We start from the raw sequence: 19,810 nt of genomic DNA, 5'->3' as shown, positions 1-19,810 counted from the left end.
CTGAAGCCGCCAGTGCACCAAACTGAATCAGCCACTGTTGAATTTATTTGAATATAGTGACACCGCAGATCGAAGACGGTCGCTTTTATTGCCTTTTTTCCTGGCCGTGTGTGTGTGTGGGGGGGGGCGGTTGTCTGACTAAAGCTGACCCCCTCCCTGCTGCTCAGGGCGATGGGGATCTACCGTGTCCGTGACGTCACTGATCCCAGGTGTGGCACTGGAGGGGAAACAGGTGAGTTGTTGTTGTTGTTGTTGTTGTGTTGCGCGGGTTTCAGGCGGACGTCGGCGCTCGCAGACTGGTCTTGAAGCTTGTCTGCTGTGGCCGAGGGGAAGATGAGTGCATCCGATGTTTGTTTGGGCCGAGGAAGGAAGTTTCTTGGGGGAAAATGAGAGGGCTATAATTATCTCCAAAGGGCTTTTTTTTTTTCTTTTTTTCCGATCGCACAGGGACGGTCGCGTTTGAAGAAGACGGCTCCACGGGTCGGGTGAAAACATGGAGGACTGGTGTTGAGGACGTTACCGTGCCGTGTTTTGAATTGGGCCTGGATACAGTCCGTGGGCTCGTGCGCTTTCCGGCTCGCACATCGAGCCTGTTTGGCTTAGTTCAGTCGAGCCAGTAGCCGTGTGCGTCTGGGGGACCGCCTGGAGCCGTCTCCACTCTTCCCGTTGAAAGGTTTAGGTGAGTGGGCCAAGGTTAAAGTCCGTTTCATTCAAAGGTGAAACAGGTGTGGGTGGAATTTACTTTTTACTGCGGCGAGGAGTCTCCCTCAGATTTGATGGTAGGTTTTGGATGCTCGCTTGAAAACCACCAACGAGCAAAATCAGCGACGCCCGGTCAACAGGAAATGCTAATTGGCAGGCTCACTGTAACTTACTGTAAAGGGCAGTGGTGGAAAGTAACAAAGTCCATCTACTCAAGTCCTTCACTTACAGTAAGTACAGTGTTGAGGTATTTGGGCTTCAGTCCTTGAGTAATTCCATTTAATGAAGCTTAATACCTCTTCTCTGCTACATTTTGGTGGCACATATTGCACTTTTTTGACTCAGCAGTAAGGCTGCTTAGCAGATCCAGCTCATTAACCCCAAATCTACTAATAAACGATGATATGTTAAAACAAGCTACCCAGTATACAAAGTAGTTGGAGTTAGCTCAGTTTTCACCAGCTGCGACACTAGTGGTGTTTACACATCTGCATCCATGGTTGTGATCCAACAATGCACATACACTACCGGTCAGACGTTTCAGAGCGACCCCCTTTTCCCAGATGTTATTGAAATTTCAGCAGTTCGAGTCCAGGGAACAGCCTCAAATGGTACAAAGGTGGGCGTAAAAAGGTAAAAACAAAACAAACAAAAGTTCAGATCAACAAAAACTGAAGAATCATGTAAATTTTAATAGAAAACAGGCCTTTTTCAGGGGAAATTGGTCAACGTACAGCTTTCTTTCAGCAGTGGAAGTAAATTAAGCCTTGAAAGTTAATGCGAAAAATTCCTACAGGTGCCCCAACTTTTGTTGATTACTCACAAACCCTCCGTCTGTACAAAGGCAGTGTTTGAACAAACTGTGTTACCACACCCTCTGATGCATTATTAGGACAATGCCGCGCTGCGTGCGTGCTGCGGTAGCACAGGGAAAACAGCAAGCAACCAAGGAGGCAGACTGGTTGGTCAGGGGGCTCATCTTACAGCAAGATAATGACCCAAAACATAATAGAAAAGAACCAGATGGTGGATTCACATGATGGAAGACCAGCGCAGTCTCCAGACTTAAGCCCCTGTGGAGCTGGTTTGGGATGAACTGGACAGAAGGGTGAAGGAAAAGCAAACTACAAGTGCAACACGTTTGTGGGAACTTCTGCAGCAGTGTAGGGACGAACTTTCCGAGCAATGTTTGATTCCCACTGTGGAGAGAAAACCACGAGTGTGTTTGGTTGCTGGATGAGTCAGAACTTTATATTAAACTTAGTCCAACAAGAAGATTCCATGAGTTGGGTCATTTAAATTTAAATAACAGCTGGAAAAACTGAGGTGCCCTAAAGCTTTTGACCGGTGGTGTATATACTATTCGCAAATGGGCCACTCTGCATATTTTTATGCTAATACTTAAATACTTTTACACAAGTAAAACATTTGAATACAGGACTTTTGCTTGTAACATAGTATTTTTACATTGTGGTATTGCTACTTTTACGTAAACAAAAGATCTGAATACTTCTTCCACTACGGATAAAAGGCTCCTGTGCTGTACTGTAACTGTATTCTCTACCAGCTTATTAGTAATACTATTTAATCTTTAGTGTAGTTTTGTATAAATAAAATATATATTATGCAAATTATATAAACTAGTGCTTTCTGTAATTTTGTTCTGAAAATATAACAGACATTCATTTTGTTGTTAGTAGAGCTGCAAAGGTGATAGGTAGTTGGCTTACTGGTATCATGGGTGTATTATTGAACCGGCCGAGCGGGTTCAGGCAGAGGACTCCTGTTGACATTAATTTATTGCACCGAATAAACGATGTAACCATCAATAATGTGGAGTTCATTATTGCCAACGGCCACTGCTTTAAATTTGATTCCGAACACAGTTTTACTCATGTGCCCCAGTGTGGCCGCTTCATTCGGAGGTTTATAAACCTGCCCCTGCTGGTGGTAGACAAATGTGTATCATTTCATGATGCATCTCATCCTATGGCCCACGGCCAAGTCAGATAATCCAGTCTGTTCTGTAGGACAGCAGCAGCGATGGGCGACATTGACGCCGAGCATCTGGAGCCGTTTCCGGTGGACCGAGACGGGAGACGGTGGAGGGGTCCAGCGGAGCAGCCTGACAGTGACAGGAAGCGGGGATGTTGCGAGAGGTTCCAGGAGTCTGTCTCCAGGTGGATGCTTCCAGAAGACTCGCGCAGCAAGTACCTGGAACGTGCCAACTGCTGCCCGCCCCCCATCTTCATCATCCTCATCAGTATTGGAGAGGTAGATCTGCCCTGAATATACATGACACACATACTGTATGAGTACTGGGACAGTGAGTATGGATTCTGTGATCTAATTATACAACATGCAGCCTACATTTGGCTCATATGGTGCTGCGGTGTTAATTACTGTATAGATTTGCTTTAATTGTTTTTGGTTGAGCAGATATTGAGGCGAAGGTATGAAGCACGGGTGGATGATCTTATTTGATTTGTTCATAGCTAGTTTTTGAAAATTTGTGGTCTTCACAACGACCAAGCTCTAAACTGAGAAGCTCTACCTGCGGCCACGAGCGTTCATTTCTTTCTTTCCGTCTCTTCTGGCATCCGCTCCGCCTCCTCTGAATGCCCTGATTCATCAAGTGCGGTCCTCACAGGCAGGCAGTAGGCATGGTGTCAATGAAAACAGCAGTTTTCATGAGTAGTAGCTTTAGGTTAAACTGGGTACAACTCCTTACCAGTGGGACTCACAGATGCTTTTCCTGAACGTGCAAAGAGAAAGCCACCCTGTCTTTTTGACTTTTAGATTCAGGTAAATAAACACATCTTGTGGAATGTGGAGGATCAGTGGGTGATTTGTTGAAATAGCTCATTGTCCCCACAGCGATGGCTTAAAAAGGGAGGTATACCGAGTTATTACTGTAGCACGGATGATCCCGCATGCGTCATTTATTACGACTTTAAGATAATCCCACTTGAGATTGCCTGTATGTTAAACAAACAGAGGGAAGTTTGGTTTTATTCCAGAAGCCATAAGACTTTTGAACAGCCCTGGTACTAGAGAGGGTCAGTTTACTTTGTGTATAGATTGATTCATGCACTTTTTGCACTTCACATAATGTGCTTTCTTTGTGTTGGATATTTCTGTCAAGCTAGGTATTGGCCACTGCTATTAACCAGTTTGTACTTCTTTACATTATCATATTTTGGCACCAACACTTACTAAATCCCCTTATCAAGAAGTTAAATGCAGTATATCAAAAAATAATAAATGGCTTCCAACGTTATAATATAATTGTAAAAAGATCTATGAATTAATGTATTTGTAATGCTGGTGTATAAACAGATAATGAATGACAACATAGTAAAACATAGTTGGAATATTATAGCATGTTGTTGACAAATACTGTACATTAATGAACACTTAGAAATATCCTTACAGCTGCTTAAAACTGCATTATAGTGTGTTATAAAGCATTTGTTAAATGTTTGTATAGTGTTCATAAATCTCAAATACGGAAACTTAAAGTTGAGTGTTACCCTTTTCTTTTTTTTTTTAATTTTTCGATCATTGTTATTTTGCATGTGATTGAATTATTTGGGTGTTTTTATGTTCCTAAACCTTCTTGCCTCAAATTAGGGGACAAAAATTCCCTTTATATTATTACCATTAGGGGAAGGATTGATATGCTTAAAACCTTTAAAATCTTTGGAAATATGTGCTAAACTGCTGTCAAAGTCAATTTGGAACTTGGTCCCACGTTAATGTCAGATTCAGTTGAAGGCTGTCATTTCGTACTGACATTTTCTGTCTTATCACAAAACGTTTTTCACACTTAACTATTCATACATGGGAATGAACAGCTCGCTCTTTGTAGCGCTCAGTTGCTGACAGATACAGTCCCACTGTATTTGAATGTCTGTGAACACTTTGAAAAGATTGACTGGGCTGCTGTGTTCTTTCTCGGCGGTCCCTTGACGTACATTTACACAAATACAAGCTTTCAGACATCTGAGCTGCCCCGTACGATCACACTGGGGGATTTCTGGGGGTCAGCATCTGTATCTCGAAGTCTCTTCTATCATTATTTTCTCAGCCGTTTGGGATTTGCCCCCCCCCCCCTTTTTTTTTTTCCCTACAGTTTCTAAAGTGTTTTAGGGACTTTTTGAATCCCACACTTCAAGCCTAATTTTTGTGTCCATTCTCGGTTCTTCATCAGCTGGCAGTGTTTATCTACTACGCTGTGTGGAAGCCTCAGAAACAGTGGGTGACCCTGGATGTCAGCATCTGGAACAGCCCCCTGTCCTACAAGCCTGAGTCCAGGCAGGAAGCGTGGCGCTTCATCTCCTACATGTTTGTCCACGCCGGGTAAGAGTGGGCAGGGACTTTTAGATACTGTCATTACACGATGACAGCTTGCGTCAGTGCGAGAAGTGGGCAAAATCCCTCTGAAACCAGTTGTACAGTGTCATGGCCTGCAGTAAATACCAGTCTGGTGAAGCTCATAATCTTTGTTGGGTTTTTTGTCTTTTTTTTTTGATGCTGTCAGAGATGTTCATTCATTTCTGTAGTCATGACTCCTTGTAACCACCGCACTTCTTTGCTTGACCTGTGTTTGGTATATGCCGTTGTAATTTTGACCCCCCCCCCCTTGCTGCATTACTTCATTCAGTGTTCTTTAACTGATGCAACAGCGGTTTCTGCAAATCACAGTTGACATATTGACTTACAAATAAATCAGTTGTCAAAATACTGCAAAGTTCTGTGATGTGCTACGCAAAATGTCTCAAAAATCATGAATGCTCAAGCCACAGGAACACAGGAAAACCAAAATTCATGACTACACAGAATCACACAGGAAAATTAGATTAGCAAAGCGGAACAGTGGTCACAACCACTCACCCACCCCAACTGAAAGACACCAAAGAGGATATTTGTTTAAACGATAAGTCTGGTGATGTTCTGTAGGCCTAAAGACCTAGATACTGGACCGAAGTTACAGAGGCACAAAATGGTAGAAACTTGTAAGTTTCTTTGGCTTGCCTGTTTTTGCCCTAAAAAGTCTCAGATTCTGTGTAAACAGCTGTTGCAGTGATATGGGAATCCTAAAATACTTTGCACAGATAGAATCAGGAGACCTATAGCTTTCAAACAATGTATAATTTGTCAAGGTTGTGTGAGGATTGAGTCCCGTACAGACCAAAACACACCTGCTACCAAGGCCAAAGTGTCCAGTTGGTGGGACGGTGTCTTTTTAAAAGGTTAAAGATTTACATCTTCAGTTGGACAAATAGGCCTGGGACTCAAGTGCCAGAGACAGGGGAGGAAAGTGTGAATGGGATTTGTTTACGATAGTAAAACTATAGAAAAACACCAACTTACCCTTTAGAAACCCCACATTGTTTTTAGAAATCGCCCGTCAAATTGAATTGAACAGCTTGTATTCACTGCAGGGCTTCTGCTATTTTGTTCCTCATCCTGTACAATTGTGAGACATTTACTCCTCCCGGTCAAGTGTATTGTGCCTGTTTCCAACCTCTGCCTGTCCAGCGTGGAGCACATTGTGGGCAACCTGGTGATGCAGCTGCTGCTGGGTATCCCTCTGGAACTGGTCCACAAAGGGTTCGAGGTGGCAATGGTTTACCTTGCTGGCGTCCTGGCAGGTAGGAAAACGCCTGTCCCTCTCTGTTTCCCTCGGCTTTCCCTCCCCAAGTACAGAAAAAAAAAGCTTTCAAAGTCCACAAATGTTTCTTCCTCTTTGTGTTAGAGTGAGAGATGCCACTGATGGTAATACCGATCATTTCTGTGGCCGTTTCTCCTCAGGCTCCTTGGCCAGCTCCATCTTTGATCCTCTCAGTGCGTTGGTGGGGGCCTCTGGGGGTGTTTACGCCCTAATAGGAGGCTATTTTATGAACGCGGTGGTGGTGAGTTTACATACCCTTGGATAGGAAGAATTAGTATTACTTATTACTAGTACTACTTAGTACTTATTACTAATTATTACTAGTAATAAGTGTTAGTCAGGTGTCGACTGTGTTGTTTATGTGTGAGAATGGTTTCGGGTACAGATTGTAGTTTGGAAACAGATATCATTTTACAAAATGCACCATGATTGGAACTATGGCTGTAGTGGAACAGAGACCTTCCACACTTAGTTGTGCATCTTCACAGCTCAATGTTTTAGATAGTGCTTTTAAATAAAATTTTACATATTAAGAAGTATTGATGTTTTTACTATATACCTTGAACCTAAACTTGAGCAAGAACTAGACAAGACTATCAATTTCTTTATAAAGAATTAATATTAAAGGCTACATTTCCTATGGTGGTCCTATTCACAACTATTTTGATAATCGAATTATCGTGTAAGTCATTTTTTACGCAAGAATAACCAGACTTTTGACGGTTCCAGCTTCTCAAACAAGAGTTTGATGCTTTTCTTCATCATATATAATAGTAAACTGAAAATCTTTGGGTTTTGGACTGAAGGTGGAACAGAAAGTTAAGAACTGTGACAGCAAATTTAACTACTTTTTGACTTTTTATAGACAAAATTGAAAACTTAATCGGCTGATAACTGGATAATGAAAATAATCATCGTATGCAGCCATAGTTAGCAGATAGCACAGTGTGTGTGTGTGTGTGTGTGTGTGTGTGTGTGTGTGTGTGTGTGTGTGTGTGCAGTACCAGTTCAGTCACATTTTCAGAATAAAATTGTTTGAAATATCATTTTTAAGTAACATTCATGTGTAACTTAACTACTGAGCACACGTTCAGTCCTTTCCTATTTTTGTTTTCATGCACTGTATATTGTCCTAAAGTTGTGCTCTTTCTGCTTTGTGAAGCAGGCCTTCAGTGTTTTCAGGCCCTATTTTTGTTTTATGCTCTTTTATGCTCAAGTTAAAATATCAGTATTTTCTTTATGACTGGTGACTGTTGCAATTCACAGAATTTCCGAGAGATGATTCCTCTACTTGGAGTGTTTCGTATCCTCGTCATAATGGTCGTTGGTAGGTCCCCCCCCTGCGATTTCAACCTGCTCTATCATTTTTCTACCTGCTGTGATTACACCTCAAAAATGTTTTTATTTGACACTGTTTTCTCTCTTCCAGTCGGCGTAGATTTTGGATTCGCCTTCTACAGAAGATTTGTCAACGATGAGGCTGGTTTGAAGGTAAGGTTTTGCTCCCGCTGTACAGAGGAGAAAAACAAAATAAAGGGTGTTACTAAACCCGCAGGGACACAAAAGAGAAAAAAGAGCCTTAAGACCGGCCCAGCTAATCCAGCTAACCTCCCCCAAAGCTGACAGTGTTTGGTGATGGCTTTATTTGCTTGTGGCTACAGATAAGATCAGCAGCTCTTGCTGGGGCTTGATATATCATGCAGACACATACCTATCCGTATGGGCGTGACTACTAGACAGATACTGTACATCCACACACCTTTCACGCAGCTTTCCCCTTTTTTTGATCAGTAATCCAATTTCAGTTCTGAGGAATGAAACAACTGAAGGCATACAGTATCATCTGCCGCCCTGACCAAGTTTGTCTTTCCAACATATAACTTGATTAGACTCTAAAACCCAATTCCTTATCTTCCTTCATCTCCTTCCCCTTTTCCCCTGCAGCTAATTCGTTTAGCCTGTTAAACTGGTCCTTTGAGTTTTTCGGGTGTTCACCGCATTTCAGGGAAGTCTGATGACAGCAGTTGGGGGTCTGATGATTAGGCCTACAGGCTAAATTTAAGACCTGTCTTCATCTTCTCTCCTGTAAGGTGTCCTTTGTGGCTCATTTTGGGGGAATTGTGGCGGGGATGACCATCGGCTACGTCTTCTTCAGTGCTTACAACAAGAAGCTACTCAAGGACCCACGTTTCTGGCTGTGCATAGTGGGCTACGTAGTGTTTGTGCTCTTTGCTGTGCTCTTCAACATCTTTCTCTCACCAGCACCATAGGACCATAAAGCTGCAGCTCCACTGTTTTTTTCTTGTTTGTTTGTTTGTTTGTTTGTTTGTTTGTTTTTTAAACACTAAAAGCCTTATTGTCACACTCAGGAAGCTCTATTTTACTGATTTACTACTGTGTTTCAGAGCAGTTGCTTTTCAGAGATTTTGTGAATGGAGTGTCAGTTTATTTTTCTATCAAATTTTCCTCTTTTTTGATCAGTAATCCAATTTCAGTTCTGAGGAATGAAACAACTGAAGGCATACAGTATCATCTGCCGCCCTGACCAAGTTTGTCTTTCCAACATATAACTTGATTAGACTCTAAAACCCAATTCCTTATCTTCCTTCATCTCCTTCCCCTTTTCCCCTGCAGCTAATTCGTTTAGCCTGTTAAACTGGTCCTTTGAGTTTTTCGGGTGTTCACCGCATTTCAGGGAAGTCTGATGACAGCAGTTGGGGGTCTGATGATTAGGCCTACAGGCTAAATTTAAGACCTGTCTTCATCTTCTCTCCTGTAAGGTGTCCTTTGTGGCTCATTTTGGGGGAATTGTGGCGGGGATGACCATCGGCTACGTCTTCTTCAGTGCTTACAACAAGAAGCTACTCAAGGACCCACGTTTCTGGCTGTGCATAGTGGGCTACGTAGTGTTTGTGCTCTTTGCTGTGCTCTTCAACATCTTTCTCTCACCAGCACCATAGGACCATAAAGCTGCAGCTCCACTGTTTTTTTCTTGTTTGTTTGTTTGTTTGTTTGTTTTTTTAAACACTAAAAGCCTTATTGTCACACTCAGGAAGCTCTATTTTACTGATTTACTACTGTGTTTCAGAGCAGTTGCTTTTCAGAGATTTTGTGAATGGAGTGTCAGTTTATTTTTCTATCAAATTTTCCTCTTTTTAGAGTTGAATTTGAGAGTTCAAGTGGGAGGGTGCCCCCTGCTGTTTATGTGTAGTTTTGCAAAAGGCATATCTTTAGAAAAAGTTGATAATGAAATGTGCGTTTATAAATTCAGTAATTTTGAAGCGATATTTCTCTTATTGTGTATTTGTTGTTGCTTTGTGTATTTTCTTTGTAGGATGTTATATCTTTTTGTTATTTCTTATGATAATCGGGATATTAATGAACACACTGGTCCTAGATCATGCCATTTTTCTTTAATAGGAAATAATGGCCAGACTGTTTTGTGGAGTAGTAATATGCTTCTCTATGCTGTCGCTAATTTTCTGTTGAATCATCATGGACTTCCAGTATTCCTGGACATGTGCCTTAAACGTGGTGAGTTTAATACTAAATTTGACAGAGATACCACATTTGGTCAGTCATGTTGGTTGGTTGTTTTTTGACAGCACTAACAAAAAGAAAGACTACAAAGAAGTCTCAGGAAAAAAAGGGATGAACGTCCAAAATGTTGGTCTTGCCCTTTCCTTTTTAAGCACAAGAGCTGGTTGAACCTCAGGCCTTTTCTTTATACCATGTTAGTCACATCCTGGTGACAGGACGTGGCTAATTACATGTTGAGTTGTCAAACTGTTGATTCATTTTTCAGGCATACTTATTGTTTTCTAACCTTGCAAATGCAAAACTTTACCGGCTTTAAACACAAACCTCCAGCTTTTGGAAATACCGTCCACTGTAACTTGTTAGTACAGTTAAAACAGCGGTTGATATCGGAACCTTGAGTGGAAGTCACAGTTTAGTGACAGCACATTTTCTGTTACACAAGTCTATAAATTAATACTCTTCAATATCAATGTTTTTATATCTGGTGTGACAAGGAGCATCAGCTACCAGATAGGATTCAGTAACATCTTATTTTTGAAAATGTACTTAATTTATCTAAGATTACAGGGAATCGGAGACCTACTACATTATGTTTTGCATTTTCACAGCTCAATGTTCAACGTATTTTTAATGAAGGTTGATGTTGTTTTTATGTTTTGTTTTGTTGTTTTCTGAAATTAAATCTGAACTTCTGCAGAAACAGGCCAAGGCTATTGATTTTGTCTGATGAATGTATACAGAATTAACAGCCTGCTGTTTGATACTGCAGCGACTCAGTTACACGTATTTGATTGTGCCCTTATGGAAGCGACTGCTTTTGCTGTTTTACAGGATGTGGAAAGTTCCATAGTTTCCAAACTCAGCACATCAATATAATTTAGTCCATCAATATTCAAATATTACAAAGTTGTTTGCCTCGACCCGGAAAAAGTGGGGAATAGCATGTTGGCTTATATCGATCTGCGTCAGACAAAAGTAATGTCATTAGGCAAGATGGCTTCCTGATTTGCGAGATTTCACCTTTTGTTTCTTACATTAAATATTTGCTGCTAAGTGGCCATTGCTTTGGTGTTTTTGCATTTTTTTTTTTTTTAATTTAGAATCTGTAGTTTAAATTAAAAGAGCTAACCAGGATCTTGCTTTAATCTACTGAAAATGAACACTGGGTACCTTAATTCAGTTTACTTAGCCATGGAGGTTCTGTTCCTGAGGTTTCAGCGACAACACATAACACAATGAACTTTTCTGTTAAACAGTAGACCAGCAGATGTCCTGACGCCCCTCAATTTAGATGTCAGGGGCTGAAGTACGGGTGAAAACTTAACTGCTTTGATGGGAAGAAAAAAAAAAAATTGGAAAAAGCGCTGGAGTTCTCCCAATATGTGACCGTCTGTACCTCTAATGTGTTTGTACCAGACTGGTTTGAATCAATCTTGATCTGCTGGGCAGGATGGAAGATTTTGTGGTCAAAAGGGAAAAGTTCAGTTCAGGATAGCTTCAAATTAACAGACGGATGGAAAAAGTCTTTCACTGAACTACCGAGCCGGTGGGTTGAAACTTGTCAACACTCAAAAATTAGGTCAGTTCCTGGGGTAAGGTTTGATTTGTTTCCTGTTGATTGCAAATATTCCAATTGTAGTTATTTTATTTTATTTTTTTTTCTTTGCTCTGTACAGCTAGAGAAAAATATAACATTCAATAAGCATTTCATGACATGGGTGCGAAGCCGTAATATCATGACTGACCCAAGATAACAAGCATATTTATCCCATGGAGGCGTTTAATGGTATTTCTAATTGGACTGTGTGAAGCTGGCAACCAGCAGTTAGCCAGCACACTAATCCACTGCGATGGATTTCTTGTAAATGGGATAAAGTAATGTGTCGCGCATGAGAACTTAATTACGTCCAGAGAGGAGCAGCACAGTATGAAATTGGACACTCATTGATTACTTCACTACAGTAGAAAACTATTGATCGTACGCGGCATGTATGGATAACTGACGGGTATTGATAATGCGGGGATTCCAGCCAGGGTATCTGTATTTCCGTCTCTTTGTTTAAACATATAGGGCATATATACTGGGATAATCGAGTGCTAACCAACTCAAAGCATGTGGTATGGACCTGCAAAGCGCCTATTTTGAAACGGCAACGGTTCTTAAAACCCACACTTGATGCGCACACCTAAACGAACCACCGGAAAAAAAAAAAGAAGAAAAGCTCAGCAGTCACCATCTGTGCTGTTGGAACGCGTGAAACTTTGCTGTGTGGAAAGGTAGAAACGGTCTAAATGATGCATTTCTACTGGGACCAACACACACAAAAAACCAACAACAACAACAACAACAAAAAAACCAACAAACTCCTGACCTGCTAGGATTGAGGTCAGTATTGGTGTTACAAGCGGTTACAACCTCACCGCTGTGAGGCCATGATCTAAATGCACTGGTGAGGCTGTCGCTATTGACTTTCTCCGGTCAGACTAGGGGCTGGCACTCTTCCCCCGACAGTTCAGTTGTACCCACTTTGTGTCTGGCAACACGGAGGCAGAGGCGGGTCGCTGTAGTTTAGGTGCTGTGACTCATGTTGAGGGCACTAACGATTTTTAAAACTTTTTTGGTGACTGCGTCAGGGCCGCATGACCCGAGGGGATTTAAGTCACCACCGGCAGTCTGTCCATGCTGCTGCAAGGTAAATGGAAACACAACACAGAACTCTGCCCTGGTTTATATAATGGCTCCGCGGAGGGGAATGGTTTTATTATGACAAAACTGCACAACCGGCGAGACTAGGAAACATATCTCTGGATGCACAACTCCTTTCTCTGTCTACTTTTAATATCTTTTTGCAAATATGTGACACTGCATTTTTACTTCACAAGTTTTCTACTTGTTATTGTTTTATTTTTTCCAGTTGAGAGGTACTGTATTTTTTTGATTCTTCCATTGTTACTGGGAATTCGAAATTAATATTTTCTCTAACAATTTTTTTCTTTATCACGAATCTGGCTGTTTTATACTGTGCTCCTTTAATCTGAAATGTCTTTGCTTCCTCAAAGGTGTTCCTGCTGTTACTGAATGTCCATTGTACTATCACCTTTATAGATCTATCAGTCTGTCAATTTTAAATGGTTCAGCAGATTTTCTTCCCTAATTATTGAATCTCTCTCCGTTAACGACTCCCCACCAGTCATAATGGCAGAGTGAAGATGGGGGACTGGAACTTCCTTGGGGGGATTTTGGAGGAGGTGCATATCCACTCCACTATGGTAGGCAAGATCTGGCTCACCATCCTGTTCATCTTTCGCATGCTGGTCCTCGGCGTGGCAGCGGAGGATGTGTGGAACGACGAGCAGGCTGACTTCATATGCAACACTGAGCAGCCCGGGTGCAGGAACGTGTGCTACGACCTGGCTTTCCCGATCTCCCTCATCCGCTACTGGGTGCTGCAGGTTATTTTTGTGTCTTCTCCCTCGTTGGTTTACATGGGCCACGCTCTCTACAGGCTCCGGGCGCTGGAGAAGGAACGGCAGAAGAAGAAGGCACTGCTTCGGAAGGAACTCGAGTTGGTCGACGTGGAGTTGGCGGAGGCCAGGAAGAGGATCGAGCGGGAGATGAAACAGCTCGATCAGGGGAAGCTCAACAAAGCTCCTCTGAGGGGCTCTCTGCTCCGTACATACGTGGCTCACATTGTCACCCGCTCTGTTGTCGAAGTGGCCTTTATGACAGGCCAGTATCTCCTTTATGGCTTTCACCTCTACCCGCTCTTCAAGTGTGTGCGGGATCCTTGCCCGAATGCTGTGGACTGTTATGTCTCCAGACCGACGGAGAAAAGTGTCTTCATGATGTTCATGCAGTGCATTGCTGCAATCTCCCTCTTCCTAAACACCTTGGAGATCATGCATCTGGGCTACAAGAAGATTAAAGAGGTCATCTTAGACTTCTACCCTCACTTGAGAGATGAGAGAGATGACCTTGATGACTACTATGCCAATAAGTATAAAAAAGAATCTGTTGTGCAAATATGCACCGGTGTAGCCCGGAAGGCAACAACCGCCTCCGCACCCAGTGACTACAACCTCTTGATGGAGAGGGCGCAGGGTACAATTATGTACCCGAACCTTATCAAACCTTCAACCTTTCTACCTCTTCAGGGCGAGCAGGCCACTCAGCAGGATTTGGATGATTGCAGATTTTCAGCTCAAAGCCCCCCCGGGCTGAACTTCCCCTCGACTACCAACGAGCCCTGCTCACCGTGCTGCGACTCCCCGATTAATCCAAAGAAGGAGGCCGAGGACTTTTTACATCTTGCCCCGCACGGTGAGGGAGAGAGAAGTGAAAGAGGGAGCCCAGACTCCGCAAAATGCCCACTGAAGGCAGCTCCCGCTTCCTCCTTCCCCACGCTGCCAGTGAGCGCATCAAGGAAACCGTGGATGGTTCACGGCTCTTTCAAATGCTCCACGGTGCCGGAGGGTAAAAGCTCGGACACCGATTCGTGTGGGGGTGCAAAGGCCAGTAGTGGACCTTCATCCACTCGAACTCAGCCAAAATCGGATGACAAACGTCAAAGCCGGCCCTCCACCCCGGAGTCACTGAATGAGTCCAGCTCAGGATCCAGGCACAATCCGAGACCACCTTCCTCCAACTGCAAAACATCGATGGCAAGCAGCGCAAGTAGCAAGCGAGCTCCAGACCTGCAAATCTAACAGTTTCCTTGTTTGCATTATTGTCACATCGACATCCTTGCTGCAGATTTGACTTTCATTTCTATATTGGACCTATGGATTTAACAGCACTGTAAGAAGCTTTCTAGCTGATGAGAGTTTGCTGATATTTGTTTGTCCCGTTTTTGTCCTGAACTTTTAACAGTGGACAGTTCAATCTAATCGATGTTACAAGCTTTACAAACCGACTGCAGTTACACTAATGCACTAATTGCTTTTGAAGACATGTGACAATAAGAAACAACAGAGGACTTTCCAACGTATGATTCATATATTTTTCCAACTATTTTCTGAATACACATTTGTTGTCTATTTTGACATGTTTGTCAATGTATTGCCAACAAATTGGCATGAAGATATAAATTTAACCGTAGTTCAAATCTGAGCTAAGAGCTGCATCACACGTCTTGATGGTCTAATACAAGATTAGATGGCCTGAACTGGGCCAAATATAGATGAGCTGTCAGAGGCGATGTTTTTCATTGTAGTGTGACATATAAACATTGTCTAATTTATCCAAGCTTTTGCTCTATAGGGTGCTGACTTCGGTTTTCTGGGTGCATATTTACTCCCGACAACTGACACTGTGAATAGTCACCCAATTGGTGCACTTTTTAAACTTGTAGCATGGCGAACATGTCAACTTATGAGACTCAACAGGCCTTTGAAGGATCTCCGTCCAACAGCAATGTGTACATTTGTACCATAAAGTGATACCCAACAAAAAGAACATCCAGGTAATTTTGGAGTAAATAAGATTTTGTCTGAAGTTTGCGGTTTCATTTCATCTCTATTATACGTTAGGACATTAGCAGGGGACAGCCAAGTCACCTCTCAAATGGAGAGGAGATAATGAGTTGACCCGTACGGAGAGAAAAGTGGAAGCATTAGCTGTATTTTTATCCACAGTGACAAAAACGTGTTCCGTCTCAGCATTACCGTTACGTCCTGGGTATCAAACGCTGTCATCAGACTTCTGGGCATATCAATAAGCAGCTAACACAGTAGCACTGTCATCACCATCAAGAATACTGCTGGTTTCCTGTCCTGCCTGATAGTTTTGACTCTGTTTGTCCCTGATGATGTAATTGAAAATGATTAAATCTGATTGAAGCTGGTAGAAAACCAGATGTGCTCCGGTCCCTGCGGTCTTCATTTGTCTCTTTATCAGTGTTATACTTGGTTTGTTTCCTGAGGGGATTTTGTTCATTTACTGTTGCATTAGCTTAAGTGTTAAATTTCAAGTAATGGCAACTATTTAATATCAGGGGTTTAATGCCCGTTTCAAAATCATGCTGGTCAAAATATAATATAAAACCAGTAAGGACAGTAAGACCTAGAATTATTTACAAAGTGCATGAATTTACTGACATATATTATCACATTTTTGTCACGGTTCTAGCATTTCAGATGTGAGAAACTACTGCTTTTCCTTGTCTTACCTTATAATAAACTGAATCTCTTGGGGCTTTGGACTGTTGGTCAGACGTCTGATGACATCAGCTTGGGGTTTAGGAAATTGTGACACACATTTTTATTACTGTAGTTAGTTTTTTTCCCCCAGTTCTTCAATGTTGTATAGACCAAACAATTATTAAATAATATCCTTAATTTATCATTTAATGTGATCTGGTTAAGTAGCAGAAAATTGACGAATGAATGGATGCATTAACCAATTAAAAGATAATTAATTTCAGAGCCACATATGAATTTTTCAAGCGGTCCGAGTACTGAAGATTTTCCAGTTTTTGCTTCAATCAGATACAAAAACATTTTATAACCAACAGGACTGCCTATGGCAGGCAAGGAAAATTATTTAACACCTTTGTAAATGAAATTCAAGATTTTTAATACCTTCTAAGGCCTTTTTTTTTTTTTTTTAAAAGGAAACTGAATTCAGTGCTTTGTGAGACTTTTCATGACCTGCAGATACCCTGAATATTAACTTTACACAGCTGTATCTGACCGCAGTAACTACAGTATCAAAATCCTGATATTCCAGTAAAAGGCGTGACTGAAACACTACTGGTCATTATTTCAATCACCGATACACCATTAATTACAATACTGTGCTTTATTTTACATGTGATATACATTTTTGAGCTTTTTACAACTGTTCACTTACACCAGACCTTTTGAAGTACAGTGTAAGTGTGTCTTAATTGCACTCTATGTCATGTGGATCTGGACAACAGATGCATGTTTATCACAATGCCAGGAAAATAAAATTATCATCAGCAGTATAGACAAATACTTTCCATTGAACCCCATTGAAAAAAAAAAAAAAAAAAAAAGAAAAAGATATGTCTCATGTCTTAAGAAGTGACATGTCCAGTCTTACGTAGTGTACTTTATCAGTAAAGCTAGAGTAAAGATTGAATAAACAAGACAAAAACTTATATACACACACGTACATAATAAGTTAGATTCTAAGAAACAAAGTAGAAACTAAGGTTTACAAAAGAACAGCACAGCTATACAAAAATTCTTGGCTTTCAATGAAGTGTTATCTTGTCTCCAATTTCAAAAGTGCCAGTAATATCAACAACAAAACAAACAAAAACAAAAAATTTATCAAACCAAAGCTCTGCTGTGGTTTACTCAGCCGTGGCTCCATTTTCTGATACGGTTTCATGGCGCTGCAGCTAGAGAGAGATTGAGAAAAAAAAGTGTTAGGTGCCATGAGCACTGAGGTGCACTGAGTCAACACACTTTTTTTTTTTAAAAAAGAATTACTTTTACCTTTGTTTTGAGCTCTTTGTTTTCCTCCGTCAGTCGTGCACACCTCTGTCTCAGGTCTATCACCTCCTGCTGCAGAGCCTCAGTGTCTGCTGAGGTCTGGCCAGCGGCACCGAGATGCTGTTTCACAAATCTGGAGGGAGCTGATTAAAGAATCTACAGACCAAGGGTTTCATTTATTATTAATTATTTATCTGCTTAATTCTGCCCACATCTCTTCATTATTTTTATTGTTAAGAAATGATGGGTGTGGGCACGAACCTGACCTTTGTGCTCAACTCACTACCAGCCACGTGATTATTTGGGCGTGTCAGGGTGAGTTTAATGTGTATAAAAGGATACTCCAGAGCATTGTTGGGCCTGTCAGGTTGTTCATACAGAGCCACGAGTACTGAAACCAAACAGAAAAAAAAAAAAAAAGAAAATTTAGGTAAAATTACATAAGAACTGAGGCTACTAATACGGCTAGGTATCAAACTTCAATACTTTTTGGATGCTGACCTAAATGTGACACCAAAACTGACAAATCAGCAAATGCTTGGACAGATTCTTGTCTTGTTTGCTTATAATATAATTATATAGCTAATTTTATACTGTATTTATTTATGTAAAGTTCTTGTGCTGCTAACTTATGTTAAACCAAAATGAAAACTGAGTTTGGTATATTCCGTTTAAACATAAAAAGCGGGTTATGTTGAAAAACCTTTTTGTATTCCTTAGTGTAAGGTATTGAACATTATTTTCACGGTGTCAGTACAGAAACTCTGACATTGTACTGGTACTGGTGTTGACATTTTTTAAATGAGGCCTTTACTTAATTATTAAGACGGTTACTTTGGCTCCAAGTTGTCATATTACATGATAATTTGATGCCGTTCACTAGTCACAGCGATGCAGTATTTTGCTCTTCACTGGTACTTTGAGTTCAGTCCTGTTAGAGGAGGATCTGTGTTCGCCATTTGTACAAAGATAGTGCGTTTCTGCTGTAACCTTGTCTGCAGCTCTCCGGGTTCGCTTCATTTGCATTTCATTGGTTGCTTTTGTTGTGAAGATTGTGAATAGTAACCATAGCCAGAGAGAAATTATTTCTACAGGGAAAAAAAAAAAAAGTGCCATACCACTGGTGAGACTGTCAACAACACCAGCTTTCTCCAAGTATCTCCGAAACTGCTCCCTTTTGGGGTCTGGAGCCTGTAGGTAGAGAAGTCAGCCATTTTATTACCAACTGGTCACAAAACTGTCAACGGTCAGGTCTAGTTAACTAGAATACCCACAAACAAACGGCATGATTCAAAATTACTTTGCACAGGATTTGTCATTTATCCTTAATTTGCCTGAAGGTCATGACAAATTATGAGACAATGGCCCCCTGGGCACAGAGTATGTATAAGGCCCGCCGTCTACCTAACATTACATCAAGATACACAGTTTGAAAGATAGTATTTTGTGGTCGTTTTCCGTCTTTTTGTGTCTCTTAGTAGTGGTTTCACATCTCTGTTGTTATTTTGTGTCTAGTCATTCTTATTCATCATCTCTTCGCTGTTTTCGTCTCTTTGTGGTAGTTTTACGTCCCTTTATTTATTATGACCTGCAACAGAAAATTTTGCCAAAAACATCGGTAGTTAGTTTGTTGACATTGTCTAATGGGTTCTCAACGTATGTTTATCTACAAACATTTACAACGGCGAATCATTAAAAAAAAAAAAAAACCCCAAAAACATTAGCTGTCACAGGTGATCGGTCCAAGCGCTGATCAACTCCTCCTAAACTCCCAGCTTGCTAACGTTAGCTTAGCTAATCAGCAGTTATCAGACACGAACATTAACTGTAAGATAGAGCGAAAGCAAAAACACTTACTCTATAATGTGCCATGATGGTGTAAGCTGCAAAGTTGACGTCCACACACCACACACTCTGACGTTTGAGTCCCACTTGATATCGCAGCGGTTAATTTCAGAAAACCAGGTTAAAAAAAAAAAGAGCCAGGCGAGAAAAGTTAAGTTTCGTTTATAACCTTCTAGCAATGGGTGCTGCCTTCAGGTGTTCCTCGTAAAAATGAGCACATATCACAAGCACCGACTAGAGAAAAAAAAAAAATCCTCATCTGCTTTTACCATTAATTTTGTTGGGAGCATTGGACAAAAACGACGTCAGTATTTCTAATAATCGCACAATCCTGGCAACGATACTGGAAAGAGGGTACAAATTACAAAGTAGGTTATAATCTTCTTTGGTTGGAAATAGCTCCTGCAGATGCTTACACATCCCTTCTCTACTACAATTTCATTTTATCTTTTTTGAAATTTATATGTTATCTTTCAATACTCAGTCCTTACTGACCCCTTTTTCGTGAATAGTTATGTCTTATTGATGATTTTAGCTATAAATTCCGACATTTTCGACAGACCAGGGAAGTCTCAATTTAAC

At 41.2% G+C, this 19,810-nt stretch overlaps 3 protein-coding genes across 5 annotated transcripts; 2 read left to right on the top strand and 1 right to left on the bottom strand.

Annotated features, from left to right (window-relative positions):
• The first annotated feature begins 144 nt into the window (after nt 1-144).
• On the top strand, nt 145-8,843 carry rhbdl2 (rhomboid, veinlet-like 2 (Drosophila)). 3 transcript variants are annotated; one of them, XM_040118124.1, is made up of 9 exons: nt 175-232; nt 448-679; nt 2,733-2,976; nt 4,916-5,064; nt 6,247-6,359; nt 6,520-6,620; nt 7,646-7,706; nt 7,809-7,870; nt 8,470-8,843. In XM_040118124.1, the coding sequence occupies exons 3-9, from the start codon at nt 2,746-2,748 to the stop codon at nt 8,647-8,649; spliced, it is 897 nt and encodes a 298-aa protein (XP_039974058.1). In that variant the 5' UTR covers nt 175-232; nt 448-679; nt 2,733-2,745; the 3' UTR covers nt 8,650-8,843. The 3 variants fall into 3 exon arrangements, with proteins under 3 accessions (XP_039974060.1, XP_039974058.1, XP_039974059.1); XM_040118126.1 differs by lacking the exon at nt 448-679 and having other exon boundaries at nt 145-232; XM_040118125.1 differs by lacking the exon at nt 175-232 and having other exon boundaries at nt 271-679.
• A 4,286-nt stretch (nt 8,844-13,129) lies between these two features.
• Nucleotides 13,130-14,626, top strand: gja9a (gap junction protein alpha 9a). Its single transcript, XM_040118043.1, has one exon. The coding sequence runs from the start codon at nt 13,130-13,132 to the stop codon at nt 14,624-14,626; it is 1,497 nt and encodes a 498-aa protein (XP_039973977.1).
• A 2,073-nt stretch (nt 14,627-16,699) lies between these two features.
• LOC120784182 (c-Myc-binding protein-like) lies at nt 16,700-19,454 on the bottom strand. The gene is made up of 5 exons (XM_040117724.1): nt 19,241-19,454; nt 18,502-18,574; nt 17,726-17,774; nt 17,387-17,516; nt 16,700-17,289 (listed from the first exon to the last, which is right to left on the bottom strand). Exons 1-5 carry the CDS (start codon nt 19,253-19,255, stop codon nt 17,242-17,244), a joined length of 315 nt encoding a protein of 104 aa, XP_039973658.1. The 5' UTR covers nt 19,256-19,454; the 3' UTR covers nt 16,700-17,241.
• Nucleotides 19,455-19,810: the final 356 nt, after the last annotated feature.

This window comes from Xiphias gladius, chromosome 22 (assembly GCF_016859285.1).
Source record: "Xiphias gladius isolate SHS-SW01 ecotype Sanya breed wild chromosome 22, ASM1685928v1, whole genome shotgun sequence".
Lineage (NCBI taxonomy): Eukaryota > Metazoa > Chordata > Actinopteri > Istiophoriformes > Xiphiidae > Xiphias > Xiphias gladius.
The sequence above is the reverse complement of the archived record's forward strand: the minus strand, read 5'-3'. Positions and strand labels throughout refer to the sequence as shown.

Coding starts and splice junctions, on each gene's coding strand:
- rhbdl2 (XM_040118126.1), top strand. CDS start 2,746: ATGGGCGACATTGACGCCGAGCATCTGGAGCCGTTTCCGGTGGACCGA. Junction 6,621..7,645: donor ATTTTATGAACGCGGTGGTG/GTGAGTTTACAT, acceptor TGCAATTCACAG/AATTTCCGAGAGATGATTCC. Junction 7,871..8,469: donor ACGATGAGGCTGGTTTGAAG/GTAAGGTTTTGC, acceptor CTCTCCTGTAAG/GTGTCCTTTGTGGCTCATTT.
- gja9a (XM_040118043.1), top strand. CDS start 13,130: ATGGGGGACTGGAACTTCCTTGGGGGGATTTTGGAGGAGGTGCATATC.
- LOC120784182 (XM_040117724.1), bottom strand. Junction 17,775..18,501: donor TGTTGACAGTCTCACCAGTG/GTATGGCACTTT, acceptor GTTTGGTTTCAG/TACTCGTGGCTCTGTATGAA. Junction 17,290..17,386: donor ACAAAGAGCTCAAAACAAAG/GTAAAAGTAATT, acceptor ATCTCTCTCTAG/CTGCAGCGCCATGAAACCGT.